Consider the following 11,410-nt stretch of genomic DNA (forward strand, 5'->3'; position numbering starts at 1 on the left):
GTTGGTTTGTCATTTAAAGACTTCTTTGATCCCAATATTTGTGAAATTGGATAGGTTACAATCACTTAGTTACTATCTACAGTTAGCAAACTGGGGATATTTGGCTAAAATTTCTGGTAGCAGATCATTTTGAATGAAATATTGACACATCGCTGGAACATTGGTTATAGAATTGTCTCTAAATTCACGTATCTTTTCGCACTCCATCACATAGTGACGGAGGGTGTGCGAATAATTTTGTTGACACAGTTTACATTTGGTCAGGTCTACATCAGCAGATAATGAGAATTCCCAGAGATACTTGTAACCGAGTCTAAGCCGAGCAGCAGTAACATCTAGAAGTCTGCTGATTTTATTGGATGATCCATAGATTTGTGGCTCCTCTTGCATGATAGTATGATAATAGATGGAATTACTGGTGTCAATTTCACTTTGCCTCAGATCTACAAGATCTTGTTGAAGTTCTCGGTGTACTGCTGCTCTCAGATTGCTCATTGACAATCCAAGGTTACACTCAACGGCTCCTTTAAAGGCAGATTCTTTGGCTAACTTATCAGCTCTAACATGAATTCGGAGGCCAACATGAGATGGAGACCACATGAAATGGACTCTGTTACCATTCTTAATAATTTTGTTGTATTTGTGTCTAGCTTCGGACACGAGCATGTTAGTTATGTCTTAAAGATTTGAGAGCATTTAAGGATGATAAGGAGTCACTTACAATTAATGTATCAAGTTTTGAGACTTGTACACATTTCAGTGCAAGGATCAAGGCAAATAGTTCAGTCTGCAGGGTAGAGGCCCAGTTGTTTATACGGACTCCCCACTCAAAGTATAGGCCATCGCCCATTGTCAGGACAACTGCACTTCCAGCTGCACCCGTGGTGCGGTGTAGGGAACCATCAGTGTATATAATTTGAGAGAGAGAATGCTCTGTGGACAGAGCATCAATATGGCTTAAGGCGTTGAGCTTTGCCTCAAGACGAAGCTTGGGCTGATCTCTAATTTGCTTCTTGGGTGGAAAGGGAGGGATTAAAACTGGAAAGGGTGTAACCTCCCACTATTATGTTTAAGATCCTCATTTTTGCCGTATCTGAGTACCTGGAATTTATCACCGTTAAACATCATGTTACTTTCTGCTGACCAATCGAAAACTTTGTTAATATCTGTTTGTAGTTTATCAATGTCTTCAGCAGAGGTAATTTTCATGCTGATTTTTGTATCATCTACAAAGGATGACACGAAGCTGTGACTTGTGTTTTTGTCTATATCTGATATGAGAATAAGGAACAGCAGTGGGGCAAGGACTGTACTTACCTTGAGGTACAGAGCTTTTAACTGCGCTCGGACTCGATTTTACTTGATTGACTGTTACTCTTTGTGTTCTGTTCGACAGGAAATTGAGTATCCAGCGTCCTACTTTAACAGTTATACCCATTGACCTCATTTTGTGTGCAACCACTCCATGGTCACATTTGTCGAATGCCTTTGCAAAATCTGTGTATACGACATCTGCATTATGTTTTTCCTCTAATGCCTCAGTGATTTTGTCATAGTGGTCAAGTAGCTGTGAGAGGCATGATCTTACTGCTCTAAATCCATGTTGGCCTGGATTGTGGAGGTCATTGGTTTCCATGAATCTAGTGACCTGACTCCTGATCACTCTCTCAAATACTTTTATTATGTGGGACGTTAGTGCAACTGGTCTATAATTTTTTGCCAATGCTTTGCTACCACCCTTGTGTAGAGGGGCAATGTCTGCTGCTTTAAGCGCATCTGGTATCTCCCCTGTGTCCAAACTCTTCCTCCACACTATACTGAGTGCTTGTGCTACTGGCACTTTGCATTTCTTTATAAATATTGAATTCCATGAGTCTGGACCCGGGGCTGAGTGCATGGGACTGACTGACTGTGCAGGACAAACATGAAGCCATAAAAAAACAGGAGGAAGCTCTCAGCAAAATGACTGCATGTATCAGTACATTTTCAGCCCAACGTTCCGTCTCCCAGGAAGAACAAGACCAGCAAAAGCTGCTAGACTCTGTTATTGTGTCGTCCCAAGATATACCTGTGGAACATGAAGGTGAAAATTGTGTCGAAATAGCTCAGGCTCTCATAAAAAACAAATTGCAGCTCATTCTAAACAAAACTGACGTTATTGCTGCCTACAGAGTAGGCAAAAAGAATCCATCAGGTCAAAACCAGCGGAAAATTCGCCTGAAGCTGACTTCCCAGTTCATGAAATCCCATCTTGTCCGGACAGCTGCATCCCAACGGAAGGGATTATACATCAACGAGTGCTTGACTAGGAACAGACAGCAACTCCTCTACCGCCTGCGTCAAATTCGTCAACAAAACCCAGATGCGATTCATCAGTGCTTCGTTAGAGATGGACTGATAAAGGTGAGAAAAACCGCAGAGGGCAAAATGTTTACAATTGCTAATGAAGAGAACCTCAACACCTTCCTCTCCCAATGTGGTTTGTCTCACTATATTATCACTCTCAATGAATTAACTAAATTAACCCCCTTGTCAACTAGTGGGGTTAGGTATCCTAAGTCGCCTTGTTTCATTTTCTGACTTAATTTTTAACTTACTCTTAACTAGTCATTTACTGAACTTATTTAATTGAGTGCATTAAAAGTTCTTCAGGTCTTATTAATTATACAGTCATAACTGAACTATTTATAGTTAATAATCATTAGCTTAAATTTGCCTATGTTTATTATTCAACTTTTTCTTTGATTTCATTTATTACCTAGGTTGCCTAGCCTCGCCATACTCCCTTACTCCATTGTACCCCTGGCTTTGCCTGTGTCTCAAATTGCAAATTGTTACTTACAGTGTACCTGAGAGTACTTGTAAGCAATCTACCTCATTTTTCTTTTTTTTGCTCAATTTGTTTTTGTATTGTTTAGTCTTATTTATATCTTTGTTTTGTGTTTCTATATCTTTTGTTTTGTATAGTCCATGTTTATATGGACTATACAAAACATCTTTAATCTCATTTATTACCTAGGTTACATATATGAGATTAAAGATTACATCTTTAATCTCATTTATTACCTAGGTTGCCTAGCCTCGCCATACTCCCATACTCCATTGTACCCCTGTAAGCCCCTTGTAAGCTACCTCATTTTTTTTCTTTTGTTATTCATTTTGTGTTTGTTTTGTACAGTATTGTGTACATATTTTTCCCTATTTTATAGCTTAATTCTACCTTGTAATTTGCCTTTCTTGCCTTGTTTTTCCTGCAATCAGCTTTTTTATGCAGACAAGTATAGACCCAGAACTAAACCTCTTATCCACTATCTATGACAATCATCACTTTAATGATCTAAATTGCAGATATTTTGCAGCACAGGATGTAAACAATGTATTAACTCATAATCACAATATCTCTGTAATCAACTTGAACGTTAGATCCCTAGGTAAACACTTCGATGATGTTAGTGCCTTGATTGAAATTATTGGCAACAAATTCTCTTTTATTATACTTACTGAAACATGGTTGAAAGAGGATACCACTCAACTCTTTAACATGCCTAACTACTCGGCAATTCACAACTGTCGTCAACTTCAGAGAGGTGGTGGCACTACTCTTTACTACCACCAAGAACTAACATGCTTAAAAGAAATTAGAACTAGAGACTGCTATGGGGAGTATATCTTCGCCAGCTTCAGAGTCAAGGGTGCCGAGTCTGTCCTGTCTGTGGGTGCAGTCTATAGAATTCCTAACACTGATGTGTCCGAATTCAACTCAAACCTTAGGAATCTAATACTTGATAACAGACTGAACAAAAGCCATCTAATTATCGCAGGGGACTTTAATATTGACCTCTGCGAGCCTGAACACCCTACTGCTGTTAGCTTCCTCAACTGTATGAATTCCTGCTTCCTCATACCCTTAATCAGTAGACCTACTAGAATCACTGATAGCACTGCCATGACTCTAGATCACATCTGGACAAACATAACCTCTCCGCTTACTTCAGGTATAATCACCGATAGCACTACAGACCATCACCCCACATTTCTCTTAACTAACATTAGCAAACCACCTCTAGAGTCAAGAGAGTTACGTTTTAGACTGCACAATGAAACTGCTATAGACAATTTTAAAACTGCTGCTGATAATGTCAACTGGGAGTCCGAGTTAGGTAACATAGAGGACATCAACCTAGCAGTGCAATCTTTTCTTCAAAAAACTCTTAGCCTTTATAACACCCACTGTCCTATGCTTACAAAACAAGTCACAACCAAAAGGCTTAACAATCCCTGGCTTACAAAGGGAATACTTAAATCCATTAATAAAAAACATGACCTTGAGAAGTATAGGTTAGGAATTGTCTCCAAAGAATTCTCAAAGAATTACTCATTATTGCTATCTAAGATAATTAGACGAGCCAAAACTAAATACGACGAAGATAAATTTACCCAAATAAAGAGCAACATTAAACAAACTTGGAGCACAATTTCTCAAATATTGGGAACAAAGAAGTCTTTAAATAACAAACCAACACTCCTGTCCAATAACGATGGTCAGCTTTCAGCCTCTGATTCTGCTATTGAGTTCAATAGGTTCTTCTCTTCCATTGGGTCATCCCTTGCAAATGATATTCCATCTTCCAGTACTGACATTAAGGACTATCTTACAGGTAACTATCCACAGACTCTGTACCTAAAGCCTATTAATTCCACTGACATCAATGAGATAATCCTTTCCCTTAAAACCAAGTCTAGTGCCCTTAAGGAGATACCAACTTTAATTTACAAAAAAGCCTCCAGATCTTTAGCCCCTGCTATTGCTTTGCTCTTCAACAAGTCACTTGAACTCCAAACCTTTCCAGATATTCTAAAAAAAGCGAGAGTAACGCCTGTCCACAAATGTGGTGATCTCACAGATGTTAACAACTACAGACCTATATCAATCCTGCCAAACTTGTCAAAAAATTTTGAAAAACTAATCTATAAGCAGCTTTACTCATATCTAGCCAAACACAATATACTTAGCCCTTGCCAATATGGCTTGAGACCCAAAAAAAGTACTAACGATGCACTTATTAGTATGCTTAACTCGATTCATACAGCTCTTGATAAAAATGAGTTCCCTGTTGGGTTATTTGTGGACCTGCGTAAAGCTTTTGACACTGTCAACCACCAAAACCTTCTTCTTAAATTACATCATTATGGAGTCAGAGGACACTCCCTGCAATACCTCAAATTCTACCTTACTGACAGGCTCCAGTATGTTTCTGTGAATAATTCAATTTCTCCCACCCTACCTATCAACATTGGTGTTCCTCAGGGCAGCATACTTGGCCCTCTCCTCTTTCTCATCTACATTAATGACCTTCCTAATGCCTCCCAACACCTCAAACCAATTCTATTTGCTGACGACACAACATCATTTACTCCAGTCCTGACCCCCTTGCTCTAAATGCTACAGTAAATACTGAGCTAAATAAAGTCCATCTTTGGCTAACTGCCAACAAACTCACCCTTAACATTGACAAAACTTTCTATATTCTGTTTGGCAATAAATCCTCTAATCAAATAAATCTCAAAATAAACAATACCCAAATTTGTAACAAATTAGATGGCAAATTCCTTGGCATTGAACACAAGCTGAATTTCCAGGGACACATTCTAAATATATCAAAAAAAGTTTCAAAAACTGTGGGCATTCTTTCTAAGATCAGATATTATGTACCACGCCCTGCCCTGGTGACTCTCTATTACTCCCTTATCTGTCCATATCTCAACTATGGTATTTGTGCTTGGGGCTCTACTACCCAAAATCACTTAAGTCCTCTAATTACTCAACACAAAGCTGCTATTAGGACAATATCCAACTCTGGCCCCAGACATCACTCGGTACCCCTACTCAAATCTCTGAATATGTTAGACATTAAGTCACTGCACATTCTCTCATGTGTATTATACATATATAAAACGCTAAACTGTAATGCCAATCCTGACCTCAAAAGCTTCATAGTAGGTTGTAACAGAACCCATGAGCACTACACCAGAAATAAATTCAGTTTTGATATTCCTAGAGTACGACTTAATCAAACTAGAAATGCTTTACAAATCAAGGGGCCCAGAATGTGGAATGACCTTCCCAACCATGTTAAAGACTGTACCTCTCTCAACCAGTTTAAGATAAAAACGAAGCTATACCTAATAAATTCCCTGTAACCTACCTTACCCTTCTATTGTCAACCAATGTCTGTTTTTTAAAGAGCACTGTTTGTCGACATAATTGTATTTGTGCTGCTTTTTCAGCTATGTTTTTGTTTCTTGTTTTTATTCTACTCTTTATGCTCAATTAGTATTAAGCTTGTCATTTAAGTTTTTCATGCCCGAAACGCTTTGCGTAATAGTGGCTTTAGGCATTGTATGTACTAGCTCTACCTATAAGTCAACCAATCTTTGTAAAAATTTCTTGTATGTATGTACCTTACCTAAATAAACATTTATTTATTATTTATTTATTTATAAATTGTGACACTAGCTCTCCACATATGTCAGTTGCTTAATTTAGAACCTGTACTTGAGGTCGATCTCGAACCCATTGTTGATGTGACGACTTATATTAAATTTTGTAACTAGCTCATCAAGATTGTAACTTGCTTAGCTAAATGAATTGTGGGGTTCAGTCCCTGACCCCATTATGTGCCTCTTTAACCCTTTCCACTACCGCCCACGGGATGGGTATGGGGTGCATAATAAATGAACTAAACTAAAAAAAAACTAAACCTTTCTCCACTAGGATAGGACGATGGAAGAACTGTTACCTGCAATTAGGGAAGAGATAAGACACACAGCACCGCTCCTGTGCCAGGTAAGTCCACTACATGCTCACCATAGCCCGTGCTACTTGCTCCGCTCCTTTGCCAGGTAAGTTACGGGCTCACCATGCATAGCCTGTTCTGCTTGGAACTTCCGAGTAGCTGAATCTATAACAACAAACGTAGGGAAGAGATTATAGCTTCTGCAATTAGTGCTAATTAGTTCCGCCATTAAGATGACGAGATAATAGAGCGAGTATAATGCTTACTCGCTACAAATTCAAACTCTGTAAATAGCACGTTGCATTCATCTTCCTTGTGGAGCATAAAGTCAACAAGCCTTTCTCGATCTCCGTAACCAGCTTTTAATTTGAACTGAATGTCTGAGGGAAGATTATTGAAGCAAGAGGTGGTTGCCCAAGCATCGACTAACTCGTTTGCTCTGCGTAGAGGGTGAGGGTGTGCTACTTGGCCGATCTTATCGCCTTTAATTCTTTTAATATCCTTCCATGTCTGATTGAGGGCGGTGTAAGAGTTGAGACTGTTAACAAAAGTTTCCCAGTTATCTTGCCCGAGCTCTGTCATGCGCTCCCTCGCCTTGGCTGGGGCTTTCTAAAAGAGCTTGAGCATTGCTGGCGTACGGGTTTCCCTATATGCAAGTCCAACTCGTAACCATCCTGTGAGATAGGAATATTAGATGACCATCCTATTAGATGGGAATATTAGATGAACTTATAGCTAGTTTTTTGTATCCACACTGTGTAGTCTTTCATATAGAATAGGGTAGCAGCACATTGCTGTGTATACCTAATCTTGTTAAAAAAAATCTCAGACATAATAACAGGATAAAAATCCACACGAGTGTATTTGTGAAATTTAATTTCCGTAGTTAAATTTCACAAATACACAAGTGTGGGTTTTTATCCTATATTATTATTATGCCATTATTTTATTATTATTATACTCTTCAATATAATAATAAATACTCTTCAATATTCAATAAATACTCTTCAATGACCTGAGAAAAGCCTTTGATACTGTTAAACACAACTACCTCTTACGTAAACTCCATTATTACGAAATCCGAGGCCATGCTCTGGACTATATCCAATCCTATCTTAGTGATAGACACCAATGTGTAGCTATCAATGATATAACCTCTCCCACTCTGCCAATAACCGTTGGAGTGCCACAGGGCATCATTTTGGGACCTCTCCTATTTCTTTTATACATCAATGATCTGCCCAATGTCACTAACATTCTGAAACCTATATTGTTTGCTGGTGATACTACCCTCATCTACTCTAACCCCAACCCACATACACTAAATAATGTTGTTAATAATGCACTAAAAAAAGTCCACTTATGAATGTCAACCAACAAACTAACACTTAACATAGAAAAGACCTACTACATCTTATTTGGAAGCAAATCAACAAATGTAATTCAGCTTCAGATAGACAATGTTAAAATTAGTAGTAAAAATGATGGAAAGTTTCTTGGCCTATTCCTAGACAAGAGACTCAACTTCAGCACCCACATACAACACATAACTAAGAAGGTCTCTAAAACAGTTGGTATACTCTCTAAATCAGATATTATGTACCTAACTCTGCTCTCATCTCACTATATTATACACTAATCTATCCCTATCTTAATTCAAAAAATCAAATCAAATGTTTATTTAGGTAAAGTACATACATACAAGAGATTTTACAAAGAGTGATGGAATAATAGATAGGGCTAGTACATACAATGCCTAAAGCCACTATTACACAAAGCGTTTCGGGCATGAAAACTTAAATGACTAAAGCTTAATACTAATTGAGCATAAAGAATAAAATGAGTTGAGAACAAATAAAAAAGGAGATAAAAAAGGGGGGAACATGGCTGAAAAAGCAGCACAAATACAATTCTGTCGACAAACAGCGCCATTTAAAAAAAAACAGACATTGGTTGGCAATAGAAGGGTAAGGTAGGTTACAGGGAATTTATTAGGTATAGCTTCGTTTTTATCTTAAACTGGTTGAGAGAGGTACAGTCTTTAAAACATGGTTGGGAAGGTCATTCCACATTCTGGGTTCCTTGATTTGTAGATCATTTCTAGTTTGATTAAGTCGTACTTTAGGAATATCAAAACTGTATTTTCTGATCTAGGAGGAATAAGACACCAACAGCATGGGGACCTATTTATTTAATTTTTTAGTAGAAACAAATAAATAAATTTAAGACGCCGTACCGTTGATCGCCGCGCAGCTTTTCGTGCCCCTTTTAGCAGTTGAGTGACAACAAACTTACGTGTGGGGTCCTTCCGACCATTCAGTTTGAAGACGAAGGCTATAGCCGCTAGGTAAGTGCTCAGCGAGCGGAAAACCAAACCCCGTGTGAGTAGAGACTGTAGGAAGTTCGCAAGTGTTGAAGTTGGGGCATCAAGAGGGTGAATCCCCCGCCGTTCCCCCGCAACATACGCCACGTACTCCGCCCATTTTGCCTGATATGCACTCCGTGTTGCAGGTTGCAGAGAATTGAGTAGGGTCCTCAAAGTTGCAGGGCAAAGTTGCGGGGCAGTAAGTGTTGTGGAACGTCGGCCGGTTTCTCTGCGAGGCCCGCTTCCCTGAGGAACTTGTGCGGCAGGACCTGTAAGCGTGAAAGGGCATCACAAACTGTATTAAGCTTGCCGGGAATGTGTGATGGGAGAAGTGTGATATTATGCGTAAGCAGGAGAACGGCCAGAGGCCTGACTATTTACATAAGAATTGGGCACTTGGCAGACAGCGAAGAAAGCACATTTACCACGGCGCTATTATCAGACCTGCAGACTAGCCTCTTGTTGGACAATACCTGAGCGAAGAGGGTGATACCCATGTAGAAAGGATAAAGCTCCAGCAGGGCTATGTTGAGCCGTCGCCAGGAATCTGGCCACGTTCCCCGGAACCATGCTGCCCCCAATGTGAGCCCGTACCCTCTCGAAGAGGCGTCCGCGCCCATCGATAGAGACACAGCAGACCCCCATCCTCCATCCGGGGGAAATACTGTAACACCGTTAAAATTGCTGAGGAAGGAGCGCCAGGCTACAAGGTCTAGCTGAGCCTCAGCGTCCAGTAAGCATAGACGCGAGGGACGCTGTACTCCTCGAGTGAGCGTGTGCAGTCGTCTTAGGAAAGCTCGTCCTCCCGGAATTACCGCTGTGGCGAATTGCAGCCTTCCTACGATCGACTGAAGGTCTCGCAGGGAAAGTGATTTCTTTCCCAGTGCCGTCTCTACTTCTGCCTGGTACTTCGTTCGCTTGTCCTCTGGAAGTCTGGTTTCCATCCTACATGCATCTATTTCCAAACCTAAGAACGTAAGCCGAGTGCACGGTCCCGCAGTCTTGTGTGGCGCGAGGGGAACCCCCAGTCGTTCGCAGAGAGCGGTGAACACCCGCAGGTCACGCTGGCATCCGTTAAAGGAACTGCTGACGAAGAGAAAATCGTCAAGTACCTTCACAACACCTCGCACGTTGAACTTCTCCTCGAGGATCCATTTTAGACCACTTGAAAACGTCTCAAAGATCCTGCAGGAGAGGGCGGCTCCCATACTGAGCATCTTCTCGTAATAGTACCGCCCACCGTAAGTAAAACCAAGGAGATGATAATCGCTCGGGTGTACCGGTACGATCCGAAAAGCTTCTGCAATGTTACACTTTGCCAGGAACGCCCCTGGCGAGCACCTGACGACCAACTCGATGGCATCTTTGATATTCTGGTAGTGCACGGTTGAAGTCGCCTTAGGAATGTTGGCATTCACGCTTAGTTGTGAATAAGGGAAGCTAAGATTATGCAAGAGCCTGAACTTACCTGGCGTGGAATTTTCTCTCAGAGCTATGGGGGAACACTTAAAGTTCGGGAGCGGTGGGTCCTCGAAAGGACCCGCTATTCGACCCAGGCTCAATTCTCTGTCTAGCATTGGTCCCACAATATGTGGGCGGTCCGTCGTGTCCGAAGGGTTGCTTGAAGAGAGAGGGGTCCGTGTCCCTTCAAAGCCAAGTAGGAAACCCCTTTTGAAGCCCCTCACTATGTATTCCCGTAATGGGTAACCCACCAGTAAAACATCAAGTGCGTCTGCGTTGACCGGCGTTGGTACGTCCTCGGATGTCCATATTTCCGGTGTTCCTTGTATACTTATCCTGTGGGGGGCGACGTTGTTGCCACTCCTCCCCGTGTCCTGTGCGCGCCTGTGAGCAGGGACTGTAGGCGGGGTGTCGCTTGTAACATCGTGGGCAAAAATGTTTAAACGCACAAGTGGGTTGTCGGCAGCCCGGACCTCTTGTGTGGAAAGCGTAGCAGTAGCCCGGGGGAACTGCCGCGCCTCGTGCATTGGCTTGAAAATTTTCTGACGTTCGCCCCGAGACCAGACGCATAATACCCTCCTGCTGGATGCGCTGGACTGACCGCAGTTCCAGGTCCAGTCTGTAAGCTCGCCATGGGCAGCCCGACCTTTCCCTGTCCCACCTGAATGCCTCATCGTACCACATCCAGTCACCTCTGAGGGACGTTTTCATAGTTTTTACATACCTAACGTATGTGAACAGCTCCTGCCCTGCCTCCGGGTGTTTCTCTAGGTAGATCGTTGCGTAT

The 11,410-nt window shown here is 41.4% G+C and overlaps 1 protein-coding gene across 1 annotated transcript; it reads right to left on the bottom strand.

The window, feature by feature from the left end:
• Window positions 1–9,332: 9,332 nt before the first annotated feature.
• Window positions 9,333–10,739, bottom strand: LOC123762362 (uncharacterized). Its single transcript, XM_045748878.2, has 2 exons — window positions 9,636–10,739; window positions 9,333–9,431 (listed from the first exon to the last, which is right to left on the bottom strand). Exons 1-2 carry the CDS (start codon window positions 10,737–10,739, stop codon window positions 9,333–9,335), a joined length of 1,203 nt encoding a protein of 400 aa, XP_045604834.2.
• Between the last annotated feature and the right edge of the window lie 671 nt (window positions 10,740–11,410).

This window comes from Procambarus clarkii, chromosome 2 (assembly GCF_040958095.1).
Source record: "Procambarus clarkii isolate CNS0578487 chromosome 2, FALCON_Pclarkii_2.0, whole genome shotgun sequence".
Classification (NCBI taxonomy): domain Eukaryota; kingdom Metazoa; phylum Arthropoda; class Malacostraca; order Decapoda; family Cambaridae; genus Procambarus; species Procambarus clarkii.